Here is a 27,314-nt window from a genome sequence, read left to right as displayed (position 1 = left end):
CTTTATGTTCAAAACACTAGAAAAACTAGGGATAACAGGAACTTACCTCAACATTGTAAAAGCTATCTATGCTAAGCCTCAGGCTACCATCATTCTAAATGGAGAAAAATTGAAGGCATTCCCTCTAAAAGCTGGAACAAGACAGGGATGCCCTCTCTTACCACTTCTATTTAATATAGTTCTCGAAATACTGGCCAGAGCAATTAGACAGATGAAAGAAATTAAAGACATAAAGATAGGAAAAGAAGAACTTAAATTATCACTATTTGCTGTTGACATGATCTTATACCTAGCAGACCCAAAAGGGTCTACAAAGAAACTACTACAGCTAATAAATGAATTCAGCAAAGTGGCAGGATGTAAAATCAACACGCATAAATCAAAGGCATTCCTGTATATCAGCGACAAATCTTCTGAAATTGAAATGAGGACAACCACCCAATTCACAATATCCTCAAAAAAAATAAAATACTTGGGAATCAACCTAACAAAAGAGGTGAAAGATTTATACAATGAAAACTACAGAATCCTAAAGAGAGAAATAGAAGAAGAGCTTAGAAGATGGAAAAATATACCCTGTTCATAGATAGGCAGAACTAACATCATCAACATGGTGACATTACCAAAAGTTCTCTATAGGTTTAATGCAATGCCAATCAAAATCCCAATGGCATTTCTTGTAGAAATAGATAAAGCAATCATGAAATTCATATGGAAAAAATAAAAGACCCAGAATAGCAAAAGCAATTCTAAGCAGGAAGAGTGAATCAGGTAGTATACTGATACCAGACTTCAAACTATACTACAGAGCAATAGTAACAAAAACAGCATGGTACTGGTACCAAAACAGGCGGGTGGACCAATGGTACAGAATAGAGGACACAGAGACCAATCCACAAAATTATAATTATCTTATATTTGACAAAGGGGCTAAAAGCATGCAATGGAAAAAGGATAGCATCTTCAACAAATGGTGCTGGGAAAACTGGAAATCCATATGCAACAAAATGAATCTGAATCCCTTTCTCTCGCCATGCACAAAAGTTAACTCAAAATGGGCCAAGGAGCTTGATATCAAAACAGAGACTCTGCGTCTGATAGAAGAAAAAGTTGGCTCCAATCTACATATTGTGGGGTCAGGCTCCAAATTCCTTAATAGGATACCCATAGCACAAGAGTTAAAAACAAGAATCAACAAATGGGACTTACTCAAACTAAAAAGTTTTTTCTCAGCAAGAGAAACAATAAGAGAGGTAAATAGGGAGCCTACATCCTGGGAACAAATTTTTCAGATAGAGCCCTAATATCCAGAGTATACAAAGAACTTAAAAAATTAAACAATAAGATAACAAATAACCCAATCAACAAATGGGCCAAGGACCTGAACAGACGCTGCTCATTGGAGGACATACAATCAATCAACAAGTACATGAAAAAATGCTCACCATCTCTAGAAGTCAGAGAAATGCAAATCAAAGCCACCCTAAGATACCATCTCACTCCAGTAAGATTGGCAGCCATTATGAAATCAAACAACAACAAGTGCTGGCGAGGATGTGGGGAAAAGGGTACACTTGTTCTCTGCTGGTGGGACTGCAAATTGGTGCGGCCAATTTGGAAAGCAGTATGGAGATTTCTCGGAAAGCTGGGAATGGAACCACCATTTGACCCAGCTATTCCCCTTCTCGAACTATTCCCTAAAGACCTTAAAAGAGTGTACTATAGGGATACTGCTACATCGATGTTCATAGCAGCACAATTCACAATAGCTAGACTGGAACCAACCTGGATGCCCTTCAATAGATGAATGGATTAAAAAATGTGGCATTTATACAAAATGAAGTATTACTCAGCACTAAAAAATGACAAAATCATGGCATTTGCAGGGAAATGGATGGCATTAGAGCAGATTATGCTAAGTGAAGCTAGCCAATCCCTAAAAAACAAATGCCAAATGTCTTCTTTGATATAAGGAGAGCAACTAAGAACAGAGCAGGGAGGAAGATCATGAGAAAAAGATTAACATTAAAAAGGGACGAGAGGTGGGAGAGAAAGGGAGAGAGAAGGGAAATTGCATGGAAATGGAAGGAGACCCTCATTGTTATACAAAATTACATAAGAGGAAGTGAGGGGAAAGGAAAAAAAAGGGAGAAAAATGAATTACAGTAGATGGGGTAGAGAGAGAAGATGGGAGGGGAGGGGAGGGGAGGGGAGGGGAGGGGAGGGGAGGGGGGATAGTAGAGGATAGGAAAGGCAGCAGAATACAACAGACACTAGTATGGCACTATGTAAAAACGTGGATATGTAACCGACGTGATTCTGCAATCTGTATACGGGGTAAAAATGGGAGTTCATAACCCACTTGAATCAAATGTATGAAATGTGATATGTCAAGAGCTTTGTAATGTTTTGAACAACCAATAATAAAAAAAGAAAAGAAAAATAAATAAATAAATCACAGATAGGAACTTATTAGCTATCCTCATTCTTAACTTCTATCATGGAATTTTAAACATTCTAATAAAGATTTAAAAATCCCACAAAAAAATAAAAACTTGCTTTTGAAAAAATATTGAATGATTAACTTTATAACCGTTAAAGGTAGTGTCATATGGGTTTATTATACAATTTGTCTACACTTTATAGTACAAAGTCAATTTTGGAGAATTTAGTCACATGCATTGATATTGCTCCCATCATTTCAGTTATCACTGAATCTAGTGATCCTTCAAACATATTAATTATTTAATCTCATCTTGAACCAAAAAAAATAGATAATCTGGAGAGTATGTCTAGTTGAAGGGAAAGGCATTAACAATAAATTAGACATTATTAATTGTTATCTGCTAAATATATCTAAGAGGAAATCTCAACTCTGACATATAATTTGGAGACAAATCGCCATCTAATCTATCAAAGGCTAGTTACTCAATGCAACAGACATTTACTGGACTTCTCTGGGTAAAGCATTAGGCTTAGGACTATACCAAAAAGGAAAATAGCTGCAGCAGGGCCCCGGAGATCCAGGCCAACTGATTCGCGTGGCCTGCCCTGCGGCTACAGAAGGCGTGGCGCCTCAGTGAAGCCATTAATTGGCAAGCAGGGAGGTTAGGGAAGGCCATTAGGTGGAATCCCACCAGCCAAGCCCACACGGACCCTTGGGCCGAGCACGGGATCTCAGAAGGGGAAGGAAGCGGTACAGTCCCATCCCCCACAGCGGACACTCCACCGAGGCAGTCAGCGGCCACCATCCGGGAAAGCTGAAGGATACACCGCCACTCTCCTTCAGAGTGCAACATCAAAACAGCGGACACTCCATCCAGGCAGTCAGCGGCCACCATCCGGGAAAGCTGAAGAATACACCACCACTCTCCAACAGCTTGCAACATCAAAACAGCCAGCAGCAGGACCCCGGAGATCCAGGCCAACTGATTCGCGCGGCCTGCCCCGCAGCTACAGAAGGCGTGGCGCCTCAGAGAAGCCATTAATTAGCAAGCAGGGAGGTTAGGGACTGCAGTTAGGTGGAATCCCGCCAGCCAAGCCCACCGCCCACGCCCGGAACAGGCCCAGCGACCTGCCAGCATTGTAGTCACGACACCCCAATTGGAATAGGGACAGAGCAGAGCCGCCTTCCACTCCCGGAACAGGCCCAGAGAGCCGCCAGCGTGGTAGACACGTCACCCCAATTGGAGTAGGGGCACAGCCGCCGCCCGCACCTGCAAGGGAGACTTTTCAAGTATACAAGAGCAACATAAATAAATAGGGGGTAAATTTCAAAACACAACAGTTGCACCAAGCAGAAAGAAACGCGAGCAGTATATAAAGACAAGGAAAGAAAGGACCACAAGCAATGCAGGTCAACTCAACTTTAGAAGAGGTAATAGCTGCAACAGATGGAATATCAGATAAAGAGTTCAGGATATATATGCTTCAGATGATCTGGAGTCTCAAGGAAGACATGAGACAGCAAAATCAGACAATGAAAGATCACATTGACAAACAAATCCAGGAAATAAAAGATCAATTTCACACGGAGATAGAGGTAATAAAAAACAAACAAATTGAAATTCTAGAAATGCAGGAAACAATAAACCAACTTAAAAACTCAATTGAGAATACTACCAGCAGAGTAGATCACTTAGAAGAGAGAACATCAGACAATGAAGACAAAGTATTTCAACTGGAAAAGAACATAGACAGCTCAGCAAGTCTGCTAAGAAACCATGAGCAGAACATCCAAGAATTATGGGACAATATCAAAAGACCAAATTTAAGAGTCATTGGGATACAGGAAGGCACAGAGCTCCATTCCAAAGGAATAAACAGTCTATTCAGTGAAATAATACGAGAAAACTTCCCAGAATTGAAGATTGAGACAGAATCCCAAATCCTAGAAGCCTACAGGACGCCGAATGTGCAAAATCATAGGAGATCCACACCTAGACACATTATAATGAAGATGTCCAACATACAGAATAAGGAGAGAATTTTAAAAGCTGCAAGAGAAAGAAAGCAGATTACATTTAGGGGTAAACCAATCAGGATAACAGCTGATCTCTCAACACAGACTCTGAAAGCTAGAAGATCCTGGAATAAAATATTTCAAACACTGAAAGACAATGGGCTCCAACCAAGAATCGTGTATCCGGCGAAATTAAGCTTCAGGTTAGAAGATGAAATTAAAACCTTCCACAATAAACAAAAGTTAAAAGAATTCGCAGCTAGAAAACCATCTCTTCAAAAAATTCTTGGCAAAACATTACAGGAAGAGGAAATGGAAAATAACATTGAAAACCAACAATGGGAGGTAGGACAGTAAAGGGGGGAAAGTAGTCAAAGAGGATAACAAATCAGGTTTAGTAACATCAATAAACAAATATGGATAGAAGAACAAACCATATCTCAATAATAACCCTAAATGTTAATGGCTTAAACTCACCAATTAAGAGACACAGGCTAGTAGAATGGATCAAAAAACAAGACCCAACAATATGCTGTCTACAGGAGACGCATTTGATAGGAAAAGATATACATAGACTGAAGGTGAAAGGTTGGGAAAAATCATATCACTCATATGGACCGCGGAAACAAGCAGGAGTGTCCATACTCATATCTAATAAAATAGATTTCAAGCCAAAGCTAATCAAAAGGGATATAGAAGGACACTTCATACTGCTCAAGGGAACCATACACCAACAAGACATAACAATCATAAATATATATGCCCCAAATAATGGTGCAGCTGTGTTCATCAAGCAAACTCTTCTCAAGTTCAAGAGTCTAATAGACCAACATACAATAATCATGGGAGACTTCAACACACCTCTCTCACCACTGGACAGATCTTCCAAACAAAAGTTAAATAAGGAAACTATAGAACTCAATAACACAATTAACAACCTAGACTTAATTGACATATATAGACTATACCACCCAACATCAAGTAGCTACACTTTTTTCTCAGCAGCACATGGAACCTTCTCAAAAATAGACCATATACTATGTCACAGGGCAACTCTTAGACAATACAAAGGGGTAGAGATAATACCATGCATCTTATCTGATCATAATGGAATGAAACTGAAAATCAATGATAAAAGAAGAAAGGAAAAATCAAGCATCACCTGGAGAATGAACAATAGGTTGCTGAGTGATCAATGGGTTTTAGAAGACATCAAGGAGGAAATTAAAAAATTCCTAGAGTTAAATGAAAACACAGTCACAACATATCGGAATCTATGGGACACATTGAAAGCAGTTCTAAGAGGAAAATTCATTGCTTGGAGTTCATTCCTCAAAAAAAGAAAAAACCAACAAATAAATGATCTCATACTTCATCTCAAAATCCTAGAAAAAGAAGAGCAAAACAACAGCAAAAGAAGTAGAAGGCAAGAAATAATTAAAATCAGAGCTGAAATTAATGAAATTGAAACAAAAGAAACAATTGAAAAAATTGACAAAACTAAAAGCTGGTTCTTTGAAAAAATAAATAAAATTGACAGACCCTTAGCCATGCTAACGAAGAGAAGAAGAGAGAGAACCCAAATTACTAGCATACGGGATGAAAAAGGCAATATCACAACAGACACTTCAGAAATACAGAAGATAATCAGAAATTACTTTGAATCCTTATACTCCAATAAAATAGAAGATAGTGAAGGCATAGATAAATTCCTTGAGTCCTATGATCTGCCCAGATTGAGCCAGGAGGATATAGACAACCTAAACAGACCAATAACAATAGAGGAAATAGAAGAAACCATCAAAAGACTACCAACTAAGAAAAGCCCAGGACCGGATGGGTATACAGCAGAGTTATACAAAACCTTTAAAGAGGAACTAACACCAATACTTTTCAAGCTATTTCAGGAAATAGAAAAAGAGGGAGAACTTCCAAATTCATTCTACGAGGCCAACATCACCCTGATTCCGAAACCAGACAAAGACACATCAAAGAAGGAAAACTACAGACCAATATCTCTAATGAACCTTGACGCAAAAATCCTCAATAAAATTCTGGCGAATCGGATTCAAATACATATCAAAAAAATTATACATCATGATCAAGTAGGATTCATCCATGGGATGCAAGGCTGGTTTAATACACGGAAATCAATAAATGTTATTCACCACATCAATAGACTTAAAAATAAGAACCATATGATCATCTCAATAGATGCAGAAAAAGCATTCGACAAAGTACAGCATCCCTTTATGTTCAAAACGCTAGAAAAATTAGGGATAACAGGATCATACCTCAACATTGTAAAAGCAATCTATGATAAGCCACAGGCCAGCATCATTCTGAATGGAGAAAAATTGAAGGCATTCCCTCTAAGATCTGGTACAAGACAGGGATGCCCTCTCTCACCACTTCTGTTCAACATAGTCCTCGAAACACTGGCCAGAGCAATTAGACAGTCAAAAGAAATTAAAGGCATAAAAATAGGAAAAGAAGAACTTAAATTATCACTATTTGCAGATGATATGATTCTATACCTAGCAGACCCAAAAGGGTCTACAAAGAAGCTATTAGAGCTAATAAATGAATTCAGCAAAGTGGCAGGATATAAGATCAACACGCATAAATCAAAGGCATTCCTGTATATCAGCGACAAATCCTCTGAAACGGAAATGAGGACAACTACTCCATTCACAATATCCCCCCAAAAAATAAAATACTTGGGAATCAACCTAACAAAAGAGGTGAAAGATTTATACAATGAAAATTACAGAACCCTAAAGAAAGACATAGAAGAAGACCTTAGAAGATGGAAAAACATACCCTGCTCATGGATAGGCAGAACTAACATCATCAAAATGGCGATATTACCAAAAGTTCTCTATAAGTTCAATGCAATGCCAATCAAAATCCCAACAGCATATCTTGTAGAAATAGATAAAAGAATCATGAAATTCATATGGAATAATAAAAGACCCAGAATAGCAAAAACAATACTAAGCAGGAAGTGTGAATCAGGCGGTATAGCGATACCAGACTTCAAACTATACTACAGAGCAATAGTAACAAAAACAGCATGGTACTGGTACCAAAACAGGCGGGTGGACCAATGGTACAGAATAGAGGACACAGTAACCAATCCACAAAACTACAACTATCTTATTTTTGATAAAGGGGCTAAAAGCATGCAATGGAGGAAGGATAGCATCTTCAATGGTGCTGGGAAAACTGGAAATCCATTTGCACCAAAATGAATCTGAATCCCTATCTCTCGCCATGCACAAAAGTTAACTCAAAATGGATCAAGGAGCTTGATATTAAATCAGAGACACGGCATCTGATAGAAGGAAAAGTTGGTTATGATCTACACGCTGTGGGATCGGGCTCCAAATTCCTCAATAGGACACCCATAGCGCTAGAGTTAACAAATAGAATCAACAAATGGGACTTACTCAAACTAAAAAGTTTTTTCTCAGCAAGAGAAACAATAAGAGAGGTAAATAGGGAGCCTACATCCTGGGAACAAATTTTTCAGATAGAGCCCTAATATCCAGAGTATACAAAGAACTTAAAAAATTAAACAATAAGATAACAAATAACCCAATCAACAAATGGGCCAAGGACCTGAACAGACGCTGCTCATTGGAGGACATACAATCAATCAACAAGTACATGAAAAAATGCTCACCATCGCTAGCAGTCAGAGAAATGCAAATCAAAGCCACCCTAAGATACCATCTCACTCCAGTAAGACTGGCAGCCATTAGGAAGTCAAACAACAACAAGTGCTGGAGAGGATGCGGGGAAAAGGGCACTCTTGTTCATTGATGGTGGGACTGCAAATTGGTGCAGCCAATTTGGAAAGCAGTATGGAGATTTCTCGGAAAGCTGGGAATGGAACCACCATTTGACCCAGCTATTCCCCTTCTCGGTCTATTCCCTAAAGCCCTAACAAGAGCATGCTACAGGGACACTGCTACATCGATGTTCATAGCAGCTCAATTCACGATAGCAAGACTGTGGAACCAGCCTAGATGCCCTTCAATAGATGAATGGATAAAAAAAATGTGGCATTTATACACTATGGAGTATTACTCTGCATTAAAAAATGACAAAATCATAGAATTTGGAGGGAAATGGATGGCATTAGAGCAGATTATGCTAAGTGAAGCTAGTCAATCTTTAAAAAACAAATACCAAATGACTCCTTTGATATAAGGGGTATAAACAAGGACAGGGTAGGGACGAAGAGCTTGAGAAGAATATTTACAGTAAACAGGGATGAGAGGTGGGAGGGAAAGGGAGTGAGAAGGGAAATTGCATGGAAATGGAAGGCGATCCTCAGGGTTATACAAAATGTCATATAAGAGGTAAGGAGGGGTAAGTCAAGAGAATACAAATGGAAGACATGATTTACAGTAGAAGGGGTAGAGAGAGAAAAGGGGAGGGGAGGGGAGGGGAGGGGAGGGGGGATAGTAGACAATAGGACAGACAGCAGAATACATCAGACACTAGAAAGGCAATATGTCAATCAATGGAAGGGTAACTGATGTGATACAGCAATTTGTATACGGGGTAAAAGCGGGAGTTCATAATCCACTTGAATCAAACCGTGTAATATGATGTATTAAGAACTATGTAATGTTATGAACGACCAATAAAAAAAAATAAAATAAAATAAAATCTATTCACCTGTTGGTGGATACCTAGGGAAAAAAAAAAAGGTACTTAAAAGGTTCAAATGTGAAATAAACAATGATCTCATTATGCAAATGCTTCCTAAGAGGGCTCTATCAAACTCATTTTCATGAGGTAAATGTTAACTTCATTAGTAAACTTTAGGGCTAAAATATCAAAAAGAAAATTATAGATTTGTCTTCTTTGTGGACATAGATGCAAAATACTAAATACAATTTTAGCAAACTGTACATTAACATTTTAAAAGAATTGTTCATCATGGTTAATTTGGATTTAGCCTGAGGTTACAAGGCTGATTTTAAATAAGGAAAATGTATCATGAGAAAAATGATAAAAATACAATTAGCTGAATAAATTATTTTTAAAAGCTGAAAAAAAAAATAAATAAATATTAAAAAATATTATTTAAGGGCTGGAGATGTGGCTCAAGCGGTAGCACGCTCGCCTGGCATGCGTGTGGCCCACGTTCGATCCTCAGCACCACATAGAAAAACAACGATGTTGTGTCTGCTGAAAACTAAAATAAATAAATAAATAAATATATTATTTAATACTATTTAATAAAATAAAATGAGGCCCAAGGGCAAGAAGCAGAGTCATAGAAATGCAAATATGTAATTCACATGCCATAATATAATTCACATGCCATAAATGTACCCTTGAAGTCTACAATTCGGTGACTTTTAGTATACACACAAAGTTGTACCTCCATCACCCCAGTTCCAGAACACTTTTATGACCCCAGAGGGAAACCTATTAGCCGTCACTCCCCACCTCCCTTTAGTCCCTGGCAACCACCTATCTGCTTTTCCCTACCTGTGGAATTGGCCACTCTAGACATTTCATAAAAATGGAATCACACAATATGTGATGGTTTGTGACTGGCTTCTTTCACTTACTGAAGTGTCCTCGAGATTCATCTATGATGTTGCATGTTGCAAAAGAACATCATGCATGTTTAGGACTGAGTAATATTCTGTTGAGTGGATGTACCACATTTTATTTATCTACTCGCCAGTGGGCATTTGGGGTTGTTTCAACTTTTTGGCTATTGGGAAATAATGCTACAGAAATGCAAATTTTTGGATCCCCACTGATTCCAAGATAGCCTAATACTCAAAGCATGCTGAGCCTCTTCACAGGCGCAAACACATTTAACACGTCTTCTCCAAATGTGAAAAGAGTCAAAAATCTCATTAAAGTCACCTTTTCCTTCCCATTCCACGCACTTCTCACCCATCCTCATTGTGTCTTCATGTTCTTTCCCTTTCTCCTGTGACCCTTTTCTTGGGGGAGTGGGGAGGGTGCAGGGGATGGAACCCTGGATCTCAGTGAACTCTAAGTGCTTGCCCTGCCTGGGAGCTGCACCCAGGGCCCTCTCCTTTCTACTTTCTCTGCTGTTTTTTCCTGCATTCCTAGTCTGTCTCTCCTCTCCCTCCAGCACACCTTTCTTCCTTCCTTCCTTTACTATGTATTTTTTTTTCAGTTTCCCCTATTTGCCAAGCTATATAATCATCATCACCGAATTAACTCACCCTGGAAAAAATTATAAAGCCGGCACACCCAAGCTTTACTTGAATAGTCATTTTTACCATTAGCTCCTTGCCTACAAGGCAAGAGGTTTGTTAAAACCAGCCCTGCCCCTCTGTCTGGGGTATTTTTCAAATCCAGGCTTACTGAGGCCCCTAGAGACTGTCTTAACAGAGATTATGATCCATCAGGCAGCTACTGGACAATGTTTAGCTCCAGATAAGATCTGGGGAGACAGGGGGTCCGGAGAAGTCGCTGGCGCGTGCACACACACAAAAGCACACACAAGCACACACACACGCACGCATACCACGCACATTCCTTTCTGTGTCCCCAGAAATGTCTCTTTGTAGGGAGTCTCCCGAGAGTAAACTAGAGCCGATCATTAACATGACAGATTAGAGCTCAGCCTCTGCAGACCATCTCCAGAGAGAATTCCACCCACGCTGGACAGCAGGCCTGAGAGCAGCATCCCAAGATGTGAAGGGTCCAAAATACAGACCAATTCTTGTGCAGAAGCCCAGGTCATTCTGCACTAACCGGAATGAAACTTGTTTGGATTTTTAAATTTTGCATGTCAAAATTTGAACTGGGGTCATGGTGGTACAACTTTGTGTGTATACTAAAAGTCACTGAATTGTAGACTTCAAGGGTACATTTATGGCATGTGAATTATATCTCAATAAAATAAGAAACATAAAAAAAAGGAAAATAATGAGTCCTTGTCCACCAGATATTCCCAATTTTGTAATACTTATAACTGTATCCCTTCCAAAAACTCATTCTCCTGTTATCCAGCCCTTGACTACCATCTCAGATCTCTCCAGATCATTTCCTCTGCTGCCCTGATCCTCAACTACCTTGCCCCTCTTTCTCTATCAAACTTGCCTATTTCAAACCACCCCTGCTCACTCTACTCAAAATCTTAGCCATTTTCTTAAACCTCGAGTAAACTCCTATCTTTATAATTCCTGTTTCTTGGCTTGCAACAGTCTTCCTCAAAATATACAAAACTTGCTCCCTTACCTCTTCCAGGTTCTGCTCGATGCTTTCTTCTATGTAACAATCACAGCCATCACCCCTGCCAAATACTCCCATTATTCTGCTTTACTTTGCTCCATTACACTTATTACATCTAACATATGACCATTTATCATCAATTCTAACTTACACTTTCCTTTGCATTGTAAGATGAATTCTGGTCTTGAGAAAGAGTAAAATCAACAAGGTCCTATAATCTTTAGCCACAAGGTGGCAGTCTTCAGGAGTCACTGTATCTCCATTATAACCTTAAAAACAGCTGTATTAATAATTAATTCTTTAATTACTGCACATTTTTGGCAGTACATATGCTGAGATTAATTGTCATTTAAAATATCTCTCTTGATTTCAACTGAAATCAAAAGAAATCCTATATGTGATATCAACATTTTATACTCAATTTTTAAATCAATTGTTCACACCAATGTAGAATAACCAGAATTCCCACAGACAGATGGTAAGAGTGTAAATGAAACAATAATTTTGGAACATTGTTTAGTAGCTTCAGCTAATCATATGCATATTCTCAGAAATTCTACTTCTAGATACATACTGAACAGTAATGCATATGTACATCCACCTAAAGACATAGGAGAACACGTATAGTGGAGCACTCTTCATATTAGCTCAAAACCAGAAACTAACCAAATGTCTTTTCAACAGAAAAATGGATCCTCTGTTATATTCACACAATACAAATCAAATACACTGTACGATATGAATTAATCTTACAATATCAAGTTGAAATATAGAAGTCAGACAGTAAAGAGTATATATGACAAAATTAGTATATGGTATTAAAAATCAAAAGAGGAATAGTAAGTGAGAAGAGATGAGGAAGCTTCTGCGGTACTGAAATATTCTATTTTTTGATCTGGATGCTGATTATTCGGTGTATTCCATTTGAAAAATTTCATCATTATTATACTTACGATCTATAAACCCTTATACATGTGTGTTAAGAATCAATTTAAAATATTAAGTTTTTATTTAGGCAATGAACTACAGAAATGAGAGATGAGAGACATTAATTTAATATTTGAGAAGCAAATATTTATCAATAAAGAAAGAACTTCATCCAACTTCCTTATGAGACTTAAAGAAATTCCCACAAGCTGAGGAAATTAATTTATATTTTATTGCTGACATACAAATAAAGGATTCCCTAACACAAGTCAAGCAATGCAACTGAAGGAAGAAAAGACAGCTAAACTTCTTAAGAGATGGAAAAAAATCCAAATAAGAGGTTACAAAAGTTAATCACAAACCTGACAAGACCATGACCCAGGCCATGTGCTTCAGTTTAATGACAAGTGTTTGTTCATTTATTTAATTTCTTTTTATTGTTGTTGAACATAAAATAATGGTGAGTTTTACAATTTGTATACACACACACACACACACTATATATATATATACACACACACACACAAATATATAAGTGTACGTGTATCCAAAACCTTATTGCCAATTGTAAAAGCTCACCATTATTTTGTGTGTGTGTGTGTAGTGTGTATACGTGTGTGTATGCTTTATATATATATATATATATATATATATGTGTGTGTGTGTGTGTATAAAACATACTACACATACACACATGCACACACAGTACATTATACATATTTTCTTGTTTGCAAAGTCCAAGGAAAGCATAATACAATGATTATGGGAATTATAAAAATGAAGCATACAAGGTCCTTGCTTTTATGAAGATTATTATATATAAAATAAGCAAAAACAAACATGCAGTTATTATATGGATTTAGAATGATACCAGTAGTTCAAGAAAAGTAAAAAGTACTTTAAAAAGGGGGGGATTTCTTTCTGCTAAGAATTATAATAAAGCTTTCAGAAGCATCTCCAATTGTGTTGTCTAATATAGTAGCTAAGGGCAACATGTGGCTATTTAACTCAAATAAACTTTAAAATTCAGTTCCAAAGTAAGACTCAACCACATTTCAAGTGTTCAATGGCCACACATGGTTAAGTGCCAACTGTACTCAGTGGTACACTGAACATTACCATCATTGTAGAAAGTTTTCTTGGATAATCATAATCTGAAGCACTTAAGAGTTAAAAAAGGGCCCAGAATAAGGACAGTTTATACAAACTTTGAGAGAAAATACTCTTATTAATTACTTTTAATACTTTCGAGTTCATTTTTCTATGTCTCCTTTGACATCAGAGTGGCAAAACAAGCTACTCTGGTTTGAGAATCAAGCTCAGGATATAAACCTAGGAAAAAAGTCTAAAAGTTACACGAGTGAAAAAGAATACTTATAAGTTCATCAGTGTCCAACTAAGTTTACCTATGCCTTTCTAGAAATAAAGTATTAAACTCTTCACCTAATCTTATGATACTTAATTGAGGATGTGAGGTTTTAGGATATTAATACATAGGGGTGAGTCAATAAATCTGTACTGTGGAAGAATTATTTTATTCAAGAAACGTTTGCTACACATCTTCTAAATGCCAAGTACAATAGTAATCATCAGAGATAAAAGCATTGAAACCACTAACTCTACCCAGCAAGTATCACAATAGCTGAAGATTTAAAAAATCCTAAACAGGGCCAGGTGTGATGGTGCAGGCCTATAATCTCAGCAGCTCGGGAGGCTGAGACAGGAGGATCAGGAGTTCAAAGCCAGCCTCAGCAAAAAGCGAGGCACTAAGCAATTCAGTGAGACTGTGTCTCTAAATAAAATACAAAAAATAGGGCTGGGGTTGTGGCTCAGTGGTGTAGCACTCGCCTAGCACGTACAAGGCCCTGGGTTCGATCCTCAGCACCATATAAAAATAAATAAAGGTATTGTGTCCAACTAAAACTAAAAAATAAATTTAAAAAAAAATAGGGCTGGGGATGTGGCTCAGTGGTCAAGTGCCCCTGAGTTAAATTCCCAGTACCACCCCACTCCCCAAAAAAATCCTAAACAGGAAAGAAATGGAATGAAAGGGAACAATGTGCTGTCCCTGGCTTATCCTGGGTATTGTTGACTACTGCAGGATTCAATGCCCATTAAACTGAACCAATCACAACAGTTTAGAAGAAAAGTAAGAAAAAAGAATTCCTTCAGAAAGAAAAAATAAAAATTTTGTAAAAATTTTTTAGATGTTGATGGACTTTTATTTTACTCATTTATTTATATGTGGTGCTGAGAATTGAACCCAGTGCCTCACACTTGCTAGGCAAGTGCTCTACCACTAAGCCACAGCCACAGCCCAAAAAAATAAAATGTACTGAACCTATATTAAGATATAAAAGCAAACAAGAGTCCTGGCCAAAAATATAATTCCAAAGAGTACCCTTAAAATAAATATCAACAAATCAACATTTATTGAACAACTACCCAACAGAGTAAGTACACTGGGAACACGGGACAAACAATGGCAGGCTTGGACCTCCAGAAGCTTTCACCTACTTTGGGAGAATGCTCATAAACAATTACAATGCAAGCAAATGTTATAAAGACTATACTCAGGAAACAATTACTATTCACAACAAACTGAGATGAAAGGGATTCTTAGTCTGATTCACTCCTTTGTCTTGGATCCATTCTATAATATCCTTCAAGTATTCAGGCTACATGTACCAGGAAGGCAGTTGTCACAACTTCACAGACAGTTTCAAAGCAACTGAATATAGAAACCAAAAGGAGTTCAAGATAGAAGTTAACAATCAGAGAGATGATGTTTAGAAACAAGAATTTGGAAATCAAATGAATATCAAATAAATATAATACTAATGAGGTAGAACAATATACCGACATACCACTTGGTATAGGATCAATTATGACACAAATCCAGGAGAAAAAACTGTAAGCCACTCCCAACTACAGAAATGTCTGGCCATGGGAAAAGGTATAGAAGAAATCAACAAAGCAAAATTCTATCCTATCTGGGCCTGAATCACCCCTAGGTCTCCACTGCAAAACTATCTCTATCCACCTGAGCCAAGACAGGAAAAATTAATAATTTATTCTACGTTAAGCATGGCAAGAGGCATTTATCATATGTCATTTAACATTTATAGAACCAGAGCTTCAGACTTCTCCAGAGACAGGCTCAAGGAACCTCTCTGCCCTAGGATCCAAATCTGTTATGATATTTTAGAGACATTTAGGAGACAGCTTGAGGAGGAACAAAGAGCAATAGAGTCCTAAAGACAGTAGTCTGGATTGGGGTTCTGGTCCTGAAGTTGTGTGTCTCTGCAAAAGTCACTGGGCCTCTCTGGCTATTGATTTCTTAAGATTTGTCCCATCTGCCCCATAGGCTGTTCTAAAGATGAAAATGGAGTAACATATGTACAAGGATTCTATAAATACAATGCATCACTGATATGCATTTATTCATTTAACAAGCAGTTAAGCATCTATTCTAGACTCCAGGGTTACAGTCATGAACAAGACTGGCAAGATCTTGAACAAATGGAACTTACATTGTAGTAGGTGAAAGGCAGTTAATAAACGCAAACAAATAAGTGAGTAATAGTGATAAATGCTACAAAGAAAACAGGGTGATATGAAAAATAAAGTGACTAGAGTAAAGAAGGAAATGGTCACAGGCCTTGCTGAAACCTCAAAGACCTCTTCATCCAAGCAAAGAGCTGAGGAAACAAGTGTATAAGGAACAACAGGTGAGGCATGTGTGAAGCACTGAAAGAAGGCAGGCTTGAACACAATGAGTGAAAAGAGTGTTCGAAGACGAGACTGAGAAAGTAAACATGAGCCAAACCCAGTATGGGCTTAGACCTCTAAAAAGATGTTTTCTTTTTCTTTCTCTACTTTTGTTTTTCCCCCTGGTACTAGGGATTGAACTCAGGGACACTTTATCATTGAAGTACATCTCCAGTTCTTTCTATTTTAAGACAGGGTCTCACTAAGTTGCTGAGACTTAGCATCAAATTTTTGAACCTCCTGCCTAAGCCTCCTGAGTTACTGGAATTACAGGCATGCATCACTTCACCTAGCCCTAAAAGGATATTTTCATTATCAAAAAGCTCTTCTTCTTTTTTTCAATACAGTGTAATAAATGAAGCATTTATGCAAATATCCAGCATATACATTATCAAACATAGGTCACCTCCAACTTTGTAACTGAGCAATGCCACAGCCAAGAAACAATATACCTTATACAAAGACCCTATGCAAAATACTCTTAAAAACCATACTAAACAAAGATAACATTTATTATGTTTGGCAAATCAAATAATAAAAACACTCTTTGAAGTAAGTGAAAGTTTCAGAAAAAGAATTTAAGTTTTTAACAAAGTTTCCAATAGAAAAAAAAATTAATTTAGTCAGTAAATATTTATCAAGCACCTACTATGTGCCAGGCATTTTTCTTAACAAGATAAAAGTGAGGAACAAATAAGTGATAATTTAATAATAATTGATTAAAGATTTGCCAAAGTATCATAATATGAGAACTGAGCCTCAACTTATTTTACATCTCTATGTTTTCTGAGGGAGGGGTTATATAGGCTTAATCATATGTACCTGTCAGAAAGCAAACTTACCAAGGAATTCTTAATCACTTCACTTCTATAAAATTCTGGAAAAGAAGAAAAAGAACAATAAGTGATATGAAAGAAAATAAGCTAATTAACTAACCCTTAATCTTGTATATTTTCAAACATATATTCTAGTAAAACATTTTAAACATGTTCAAGAAATAAAGATTAAATTAAAGTGCTTTAAAGGGGAAATATCACTTTTGAAGAAGGTTCAAATCTCAGGTTTAATTTAGTGATTATTGTCTAGCTCCTTTTACCACAGATTCTAACTTGAGCCCTTAAAATCTCAAACTTTCTTCTTCCTCCCCCCGCCCCCCACTACTACTCTCTATAGCTGATTCCATTTATCCTGTTCTACTCAAACATCTCTATAAGTCAAGCCAGGTGGCTCACTCCTATAATCCCAGCAATTTAAGAGGCTGAGGCAGGAGAATTGCAGGTTTGTGACCAGCCTCAGCAACTAAACAACACAGCAAGACCCTGTCTCAAATTTAAAAAATAAAATAAAAAGGGCTGGGGGTGGGCTGGGGATGTGGCTCAAGCGGTAGCGCGCTCGCCTGGCATGTGTGCGACCCGGGTTCGATCCTCAGCACCACATACCAACAAAGATGTTGTGTCCGCCAATAACTGAAAAATAAATATTAAAAATTCTCTCTCTCTCTCTCCTCTCTCACTCTCTCTTTAAAAAAAAAAAAAAAGAAAGGGAGGCTTTAATTTAAACCTTTGTATATATTTTGAACCACAGACTGAATTATCTATTCAAAAATTAAATTTAGAAAAAAAAAAGATATGTATTAGCACATGCCAAGTATTGTTCCAGGTTTTAGGAACACAACAGTGAGCTAAGGTAAACTTTAAAATTTCTGCTCTCGTGGAGTTTACATTCTAGTGGAGGAGCCATATGTTACCAAATAACTGAACATACTGTATGCTGGATGAGCGTAAGTACTGTGGACAAAAATAACGCACAAAAGACAGGCAGGATAGTCACAATCTGCGAGAGGGTTAGTGGGTGATCAAGGAATTTCTCTGAGAAACAAGAGGAATAAAGACCTGCAGAAAGTTGAAAGGCTAGTAATGTGGCTACCTGGAGGAAAGAGCTTGGGGCAAATAAACAGCAAGATCAGGAGGGCAGGAGAGGAACACGAGAGGCAGCAGAGGGTCAAATCATGAGCCTTCAAGGAAACCACACGAGTTTTTGGCTTTTATTCTGAATGAAGGAGGAAGCCACTGGAGGAATTTGAGGAGAATATCACAATCTGATTTTCATTTTAATAGAATCTTAGTTGAGAACAGACTGAGGGGGAGACACAGACAGACAAACCTGTTACAAGAACACTTCAACAATTCAGGCAAGAGATGATGGTTTGGAGATTGCAAGAATCCATCTGATTAAGGCAACATATTAATAATAACAGCGAAAAGTACTTGTTAACAAATTGGATGTGGGATATAACAGAAAGATGACAATCCAGGATGATTCTAAGGTTTTTAGCAAGGAAATGGAGTTGCCATTTTTGTAATAGAAGAATGAATTCAGGATTAGAATTTCAGAAATTCATTTCTGAACATACCACTTGTTACAGTTTGGATCTGGAATGCCCCCCCAAAGGCTCATGTGTGGAAGGGTTGGTGACCAATGCAGCAATGTTCAGAGGTGGGGCTTTTGGGAAGTGATTGAAGGCTCTGACCTCTTCAATGAATTAATCCACTGATGAATTTATAGTTGAAAAGACTACTGGGAGATGGCGGAAACTGGAGGAGGTGGGACCTAGCTGAAGGTCATTGGGAATTACATCTTGCCTCCCCACCCCTCCACATCCACTTCTGCTTCTTGGCCATCACAGAGTGAAGAACATTGTTCCAACATTCTCTCCTGACCATGATGTTCTGCCTTACCACAAGTTCACAGAAATAAAGCCAACTATGAACTGAAATCTCTTAAACATAAGCAAAAATAAATCTTTCCTCCTTTAAGTGGTTTATCTCAGGTATTTGGTCACAGGAATGGAAAGGTGACACCAAGGTTAAGTTACTACTAGACTTCAAAGGGGGTTGTACAACTGGATATAGGAGTATGAGTTCAGAGGAAAGGTCAATAGATCATATTTAAATATGAAACTTGGATGAGATCATCAAATTAGATTGTATTGAGTTCTTCTTCAGATGTATTGCAGCTAGTTGGTATTCCAGGAGAAGACAGACACAGATATTTCACAACTGAGAAAATAACTGAATGAAAAACAAATTTGATGTTATAAAAATTTCAACTTTATGAGGGAAACAAAATTAGAACCTAGTTCCCCATCCATACAACAGGCTTTATTCTATGGGGATATAACAATTGGTATTTGATGGGAACTACCTTAACCGAAAATCTCCTACCAGCACTAAAAAGATATCAAAAGTCAAAAAAATTCACACATATGTTCTTGAGACCTGCTAAAATAAAAGAATACTTAGAAACCAGCATTTCAGATATTCTTCCAATAAAAAAATTTCTTGTAAAACTAAGAAATGATACCACTAAATAGGTAGTGCAAGTAGTTCAGTGAGAAGGGCCAACTGACCTTTCATCATAGTCATTTTACATCAAGGACCATATAATGATCATGAAATATTCATGTTTGTCATGACAGGTCCAGTAAGATAAGGTGACCTGCCAAGCATGGTGGCACATGCCTGTAATCCCAGCAGCTCGGGAGGATGAGGCAAGAGGACAGAGAGTTCAAAGCCAGCCTCAGCAATTTAGCAAGGCCCTAAGCAACTCAGCAAGACCTTGTCTCTAAATAAAACATAAAAAGGGCTGGAGAATGTGGCTCAGACAGTGCCTCTGGGCTCAATCCCTGGTACAAAAAAAAAAAAAAAAAAAAAAAAAACACTAGGATTACTGAGAGAAAGCTTTACAAAGCCCAACAAAACTTATGAAGAGATTTCATTCAACCATGAGATTTCAGAGCAGAAGGAAGTCACAGAAATCCTCAGTTCTCTCATTTTAAGGATAAATTAAGTGAGGCTCATAAGGCTTCCAAGTGAGTGAAAGACTCAGTACTATTACGAGGCCTTAGAATTCCCTGTGATTTTTTCGCCACCTGTTCCCTAAACATGTTCATGATCATTTCGTTGAGATAACTTCAAAAAACAGCCTATGATAACATGTAAGTTCAAGATGTACTCTAAGCCAAAAGAGGAAAAAAAAAGTCATTTTGCTTTCATCTTTACATCATGGTCAACCAGTCCCATGACTACTCTCTTTTTAGAAACTATTATGATTAATATTACAAATTTAATAATTGCTATCATTTTCCAAATTCCTAAAATGTGCTTAGTACTACTAATTACTAGTATCAGAAGTAAAAGTGGAACAAGGACACAGTTTTAACAGCATAAGCAAGGACTGACTATACAAAAAAACATCAAAAATTAAAAATACTCCAATACTGTCTTATATCACTAGTGACAGAACCAATTAGTGAGCAGCTAACTAAATGTACTAAGGTCTACAAAAATGCCTTCACCTTAAACCACATATTGACCAAACTGTTACAATTCCCTTTTGAACACATAGGAAGATTACATTTCCCAGCTCCCTTTTCATCTAAAAAAGATGATGAACAAAAAATGAATAGAAAATAAAAAGAACAATTCATCTCATTTATGGCAGATAAAATGTAATGGAATTGATATGGACCATTTCCACTTAAAACTCTCCCACAGGCTAGGGTTGTAGCTCAGTGGTAGAGTGCTCACCTCGCATGTGGAAGGCACTAGGTTCGATCCTTAGCACTTCATAAAAATAAATAAGTAAAACAAAGGTACTGTGTCTAACTACAACTAAAATATATATTCATATATCTAAAAAATAATACTAAAATAAAATAAAGGTATTGTGTCCATCCACAACTTAAAAAATATTTATTTTAAAAAAAATCTTCCACAAGCAATCCTCTCTCTTTCTATGCCAGATGCCATATACTGAGGAGAGAAACATATGGAAATAGAAAGAACTTGCAAACAGTCACTACTTAGAGAAGAACTGATAAGAACACCTGCACTGGCATTAGTATAAGAAATTTATTATGTGAAACCATGAGTCTTTCGGTATTTGTTACAATTAGCTTTAATAGTTAGAATAAAAAATAAAGATCAAATCAAATTATATGAGAATATTACCATTTAGAGTCCTTTCTTTCCATCCTTAAAAAATTATTTTAATGCTATTTACTACTATGAGGGAGTTTTTACACTATACATTTCTTTTTCTTCTTTTTTTTTTTTTTTCATCTTTTGACACTAGGGGTTGAACCCAGGAGTATTTTACTACTAACCTTCATTCCCAATCCTTTTTTATATTTTTTATTTTGAGATAGGCTCTCACTAAATTGCTGAGATTGGCCTTGAATTTGTGATCCTCCTGCCTCAGACTTCCAAGTTGCTGGTATTTCAGGCCTGTGCCACTGTACATTTTGTGATTGAAATTTTTAATAAGCATATATAGATATTTTAAAAAAGAGAGATGAGCTGGGGATGTAGCTCGGTGGTAGAGTGCTTGCCTTGTACACACAAGGCCTTGGCTCAATCTCTAAAACTAAAACTAAAAAAAAAAAAAAAAAAAAAAGATAAAAATTGTTATCCTGCTTTAAGGATAGGGATGTAGTTCAGTGGCAGGGCACTTCTGCATAGCATGCATGAGGCCCTGAGCTTGACACTCCAGCAGTGGCCAAAATATATATGTGTGTGTGTGTGTATTATATGTATATATAATATATTATATATATACATATATATCAACAATTATTCCTTTAATAAGGATGCCTTAGTAATTTTCAAAACTAAAAAGATAAAATGTCTCAATTTTTTCACCTTGCCATATGACAAGATTCAAATAGATCCTTAATATCACTTATTAAAATAATGTCACATTTTTAATTTTGGTACCAGGGATGGAACTCAAGGGCACTCAACCCCAGCCTTATTTTGTATTTTATTTAAAGACAGGGTCTCACTGAGTTGCTTAGGGCCTCGCTTTTGCAGAGGCTGGCTGTGTACTCATGATCCTCCTACCTCAGCCTCCCAAGCAGCTGGGATTACAGGGCATTCACCACCGCACTGGCTATAATGTCACCTTTTGTTAACATAAATGAATCTTTAATCACATCTTACCACACATTATTACATTATCTCTATTGATCTTCATACAAATCTCTCTTGCCTACCTCATAAGACATCATTTTCTTTACTTTGCAGGTAGGAAAAATAAGGTTCAAGAAACCATGATCTTGAGCCAAGTTAAGGAAGACACATGTTTGTAGTCCTGGCTACTTGGAAAGCTGAGGTAGGATGATCGCTTAGAGTCCATAAATTTGAGACCAGCCAGAGCCTCAAAAACCAAAACAAACCACCAAAAATAAAAAATAAAAAATATGATCTTCATCCAAAGTCATAAAGTTGCTGATCTATAGCTAGTGTTAATGTATTTTTCAGTCCTAACCTGCTATTCCCATTATTTTACCATGCTTCTTTTCTTACACCATCCCACTTAAGTCAACTGCTTTTATACAAGTGTCTTTTGTTTCAACATGTGTTCCAAAGATGATTGTGATTTTGAATTAAATATTTCATCTATTCTTAGAAATGTCACTTACGGAAGAATCCAAAATAACATACATGAAACAGAAGAAATATGACACTCTTCTGAAAAGGACCCCATTACAGAAGAAATTACAGGCATAAGAAGACACAAACATGGGGCTGGGGATATATATAGCTCAGTTAGTAGAGTGCTTACCTAGAATGCACAAGGCCCTGGGTGCAATCGGTGCAATCCCCAGCATCACCAAAAAAAGAAGACACAAACTAGATTTCTATTTTACCATAAGAGCAAAGAAAATGTTTAGTGGAATAACATACTCCATTTTAAATGCAGCTACTGGAATATTAACAGCTACATTCATAAAAGAATGACAAACTATCAGAAAGTTACCAGAAAGAACTATTAGCCATGCTTCTTTAATATGTATAATTGTTCAACATGACAGCATGACAATTGAACTTTCCAATAAGCAGCAATAACTGGAGGCACTAAAAAAATCACTTGTGCTACAAAAGAATAAAAATGAGATATAACAATCGATGAGTCCACAAATTCCCTTACCTTTATATATTTTTTCAGTATTACACAAGTGAAGTGTGAAGTAGGTATCAAGCAGTTGATGGCCATTTCTATTAACAATGTTCCGGGCCGCAATGTTTCGAAGATGCCGAAGACGCCGCTAAAAAGTAACAACAAAGAGAGACAGCATTCAGCTTTTTCACTCCTATATAATGTTCCAAAGCAACAGCTCAAAAATGAAATTATAACAGGTTGTCCCAGTCATTTATTTGTTGACCCAGCAACTGTAACCCCATCTTTCATTTATGCCTCGGCATCCCCTCTCAAATAGGAATTAGTCCTGCCCTATCTCATTTGCAGAATAGTTGTATAAAATGAGAGCAGATATGAATTTTTTTTGAAAAGCATAAGTGTCATATAAGTGCTATGCTCCTACAAAAGAACATCAGTACTCCCTAGAACGTAAACTAAGTAGTAGCTTGCTTTTGTTCTGCAGGATTCTGGTAAACATGAAAAGTCCATCTCAGAGCTGGGGTTGTGGCTTGGTGGTAGAGCACTTGACTGGTATGTGTGAGGCAAAGGCTTCAATTCTCAGCACCATATATAAATAAATTAAATAAAGGTCTATTATCAAGAGCTAAAAAAATATTTTAAAAGAAAGTCCATCTCATACCAAGAGAAAAATCAGCAGTTATTACAAACATACACCCCTGTTGCTAGTTTAGTCTAGCTGACAGATCATTTGTATAATTAGAAGAGGTCAGAGCCAAAAAATAAAATAATAAATCACTAGTCACTCCATCCAGCCAATAACTCTACTCTTCAGAGCTTAAATTCTGGCTTTACCAACAGCCAACCAGTCTCTATTTCCTAATCAAGCCCCCTTCTTAACAACTTCTCTAAACCCAGGCTTGAATTATTTGGAGTCTTAAGTATTAGAAACACAAAATCTCCATAAGCAATAGTAGAAATCAGTAAAAATACAAGATAACCTTAAGGGATAGATCAATCATTTCATATCAAAGAGAAAATGTCAGCAATTCTGAAATCTAGGCACTTCGGATCCATCCCCGAAAGCTAATTCCCTATGTCAGAGAATTCTCTTCAGAGACTTAAAAACAGAAACCAAGTGCTCAGTTTCAAAATGTGCTTACAGCTCTCCCTTCAGGCTGAAAGCCAGTCCATTCTCCTGAGGTGGTTCATCTTCAGTTACACAGGCAGACGGCCAGAAGGACCCAGCTCCTTTTCCATACACATACCAACTCAATCCTTTCTCCCAAACTAGAGATTAAGATTCTTTTAGAGAGGTTAATAAATTTGCTTAATCCTCTAAGTATGAAAAGCTCCAAATATATTTTCAAAAGTTTCCTAGGGCTTACTCTGAAAAACTAATTTTTGCACAATCTGCCCGGGATTTCCATTTCACACCCTGGATTACAATCATCATTTTCTCCTGCTGTACACTTTCCATTAGCCATTTCTATCAAAGTTTTAAATTTACAGGAACCACTAATCATCTATACACAATAATCACATTTAATTCACTGTATGACTGCAAAATGGGGCCTCGGTTCAAAGACCTGAAAAGATCACCCAAAGCCTTTGGAGTAAAGTACAAGCTTCCCATCATCGATATCAAAGCCTGTGCAGTCTGACTTCTAAGGATCCATCACACACACTTTCTCAGCTCTGTGCTTTCTGCTCTGGTAACCTCTCAATCTAGAATCCTGCCTTCTCTTTAAGGAGATTCTATTCATACTTCAATGTTTAAAGGACAGGATTCCTCCTTGATTCTCTAACTGAAATTCTTTGCTCCTTTACAGGAATAAGACCTTTGCTTATTCAATTCAGCCTTCTGGTAAAGTTAGTTGTTAATAATTATCTTCCCTATTTATCTAGCAGGAAAAGACTTGATGATAGAGATCATTACCAGCATGGTACTGTTAGCACTAATTAAATGTTTACCAGGTACCATGTACTGTGCCAAAAACTTCATACATGTGACCATTTAATCCTCATGTGACTGACCATTTAATCCTCCTAACTCTGTAAGATTAGGTATTACTTATTATCATTATTCATTTATTCATTCCAACAGTTTTGAGTAACTAAATATAAAAAAAAAAAAAAGAATGGGCTGGGGATGTGGCTCAAGTGGTGGCGCGCTTGCCTAGCATGCGTGAGGCACTGGGTTCAATTTTCAACACCACATAAAAATAAAATAAAGATATTGTGTCCACCTAAAACTAAAAAATAAATATTAAAAAAAAAACAATAAATAATAAATAAATGAGAGGAAAAGAAAGAAATAAGGAAAGAAAGCTAGGGGATTATACCTATATTACATGAGCATTTATCTCTATATATTGTATTTATACACCTGACGGATACAATTTGGTCTTTATACTCCCCTATTACTATAGAAGACAGAGCAGTTAAGAGAGTCATTTTATGATAAATGCAATCATAATGGAATTAACTGTCTTGCAAAGCAGTATGTAGGAAGCTGAAATCTGTAGTGCAGTAGGCATTGTTAAAGAGTCTCTCCGATACATAGGAAGTAAGTACAACCACCTCCAAGCACTTTCTGACTCCAAGGTTAGGATTCTCCTCTGAGTGGATTACCAATTTAAATCTACCAACGCAGATAAAACAGAACTGACTACATAAGGGCATTTTACAAGAAGGTTTACAAAAAACAAAAACCCCTCCACAAATAAACCAACTCTACTAAAAACACTGACTTTGGATTGTATGACTCTGTATTTTCCTTTATTTACTTATTTCAAAAACATTAGAGTACGTATTCTCATTACATTGTAATTAATTAAAATACAAGATGCTCTCAGCCACTTGATTGAATAAAGGAATCTTGGTAAAAGGCTGTACATGTAAACATGAGCCCTCTTGTGCCCTATATCTTGGCTTCTTCTTTGATAACATCTATTACAATTTTATCATCAAGTCACTTTTTATTTTTAAAAACTACTAACATAGAATAAAAGATAACTGAAACAAGATTACTTCATCTAGTTATTATTATCAGTTACAAATAATTTTTAGAACCAAAACATTCTTCAGTTTATTGTTCTTTGCAGGAACTTTCAAAATGACCTTGCTTGAAGTAGGTAAATGTTGAGAAGAGTTAAAATGAAAATAAATACATTAGGATCAAGGAAAGATAAAATGGAACAGATAAGGGCTGGGGCTGTAGCTCAGTGGTAGAGCGCTTGTCCAGCACATGTGAAGTACTAGGTTCAATCCTATTGTGTCAATCTACAAATATATTTTTTTTTAAAGGAGCAGATAAAGGGCTAGGGATGTGGCTCAAGTGGTAGCACATTCGCCTAGCATGCGTGAGGCACTGGGTTCAATCCTCAGCACCACATAAAAATAAAATAAAAATATTGTGTCCACCTAAAACTAAAAAATAAATATTTTTTTTAAAAAGGAACAGATAAGCCAAGCAGGATGAGAAAAAAAAAATGTAGAGGAAAGAAAAGGGTACTGAGGTGGTGAAGAGATAGTAGTCTACCTGAAGACTAACAACTCCAGGGGCAGAACTTCAAGATAGTTCACATAATTCAACCAACACTGCCAGATACTAAGACTCGTTTATATCTTTCTTTGTTTCTAGTTAAATTATTTTTTATATATAAACATTATTTACATAAATATGCATACTTGGATCAAGACCCAAAAAATACTGAATTTAAACTGGGAATGTAGCTCAGTGACACAGCATTTGCCTAACATGCCCAAGGCACTGGATTTGATTCCAAAGCACTAATTAACATAAAAAATTTAAAAACTTAAATTAAAAAAATTGTTTGAGCAGCCAAAGAAGAAATTCTTAGGTGCAAATATAACAAAATGTGTATAAGATCAATATGAGAAAACTAAAATTCTGATGAAAACTATCAAAGAAGATCTTAATACATAGAGGAATATTCCA

General features: G+C 36.8%; 1 protein-coding gene across 2 annotated transcripts in view; it reads right to left on the bottom strand.

The window, feature by feature from the left end:
* Uvrag (UV radiation resistance associated) overlaps positions 1–27,314 on the bottom strand; it is a 341,523-nt gene that overhangs the window by 290,972 nt on the left and 23,237 nt on the right. For both annotated transcript variants that reach the window (XM_026387330.2, XM_077797626.1), the window contains exons 2-3: positions 23,402–23,519; positions 17,251–17,285 (exon numbers count right to left, since the gene is read on the bottom strand). In XM_026387330.2, coding sequence (XP_026243115.2) covers positions 17,251–17,285; positions 23,402–23,519 — 153 coding nt within the window. The remainder of the gene's footprint in view (positions 1–17,250; positions 17,286–23,401; positions 23,520–27,314) is intronic.

Source organism: Urocitellus parryii, chromosome 4, assembly GCF_045843805.1.
Source record: "Urocitellus parryii isolate mUroPar1 chromosome 4, mUroPar1.hap1, whole genome shotgun sequence".
Classification (NCBI taxonomy): Eukaryota; Metazoa; Chordata; class Mammalia; order Rodentia; family Sciuridae; genus Urocitellus; species Urocitellus parryii.
Note: the sequence above shows the minus strand (reverse complement) of the source record. Positions and strands in the feature narration are given on the sequence as shown.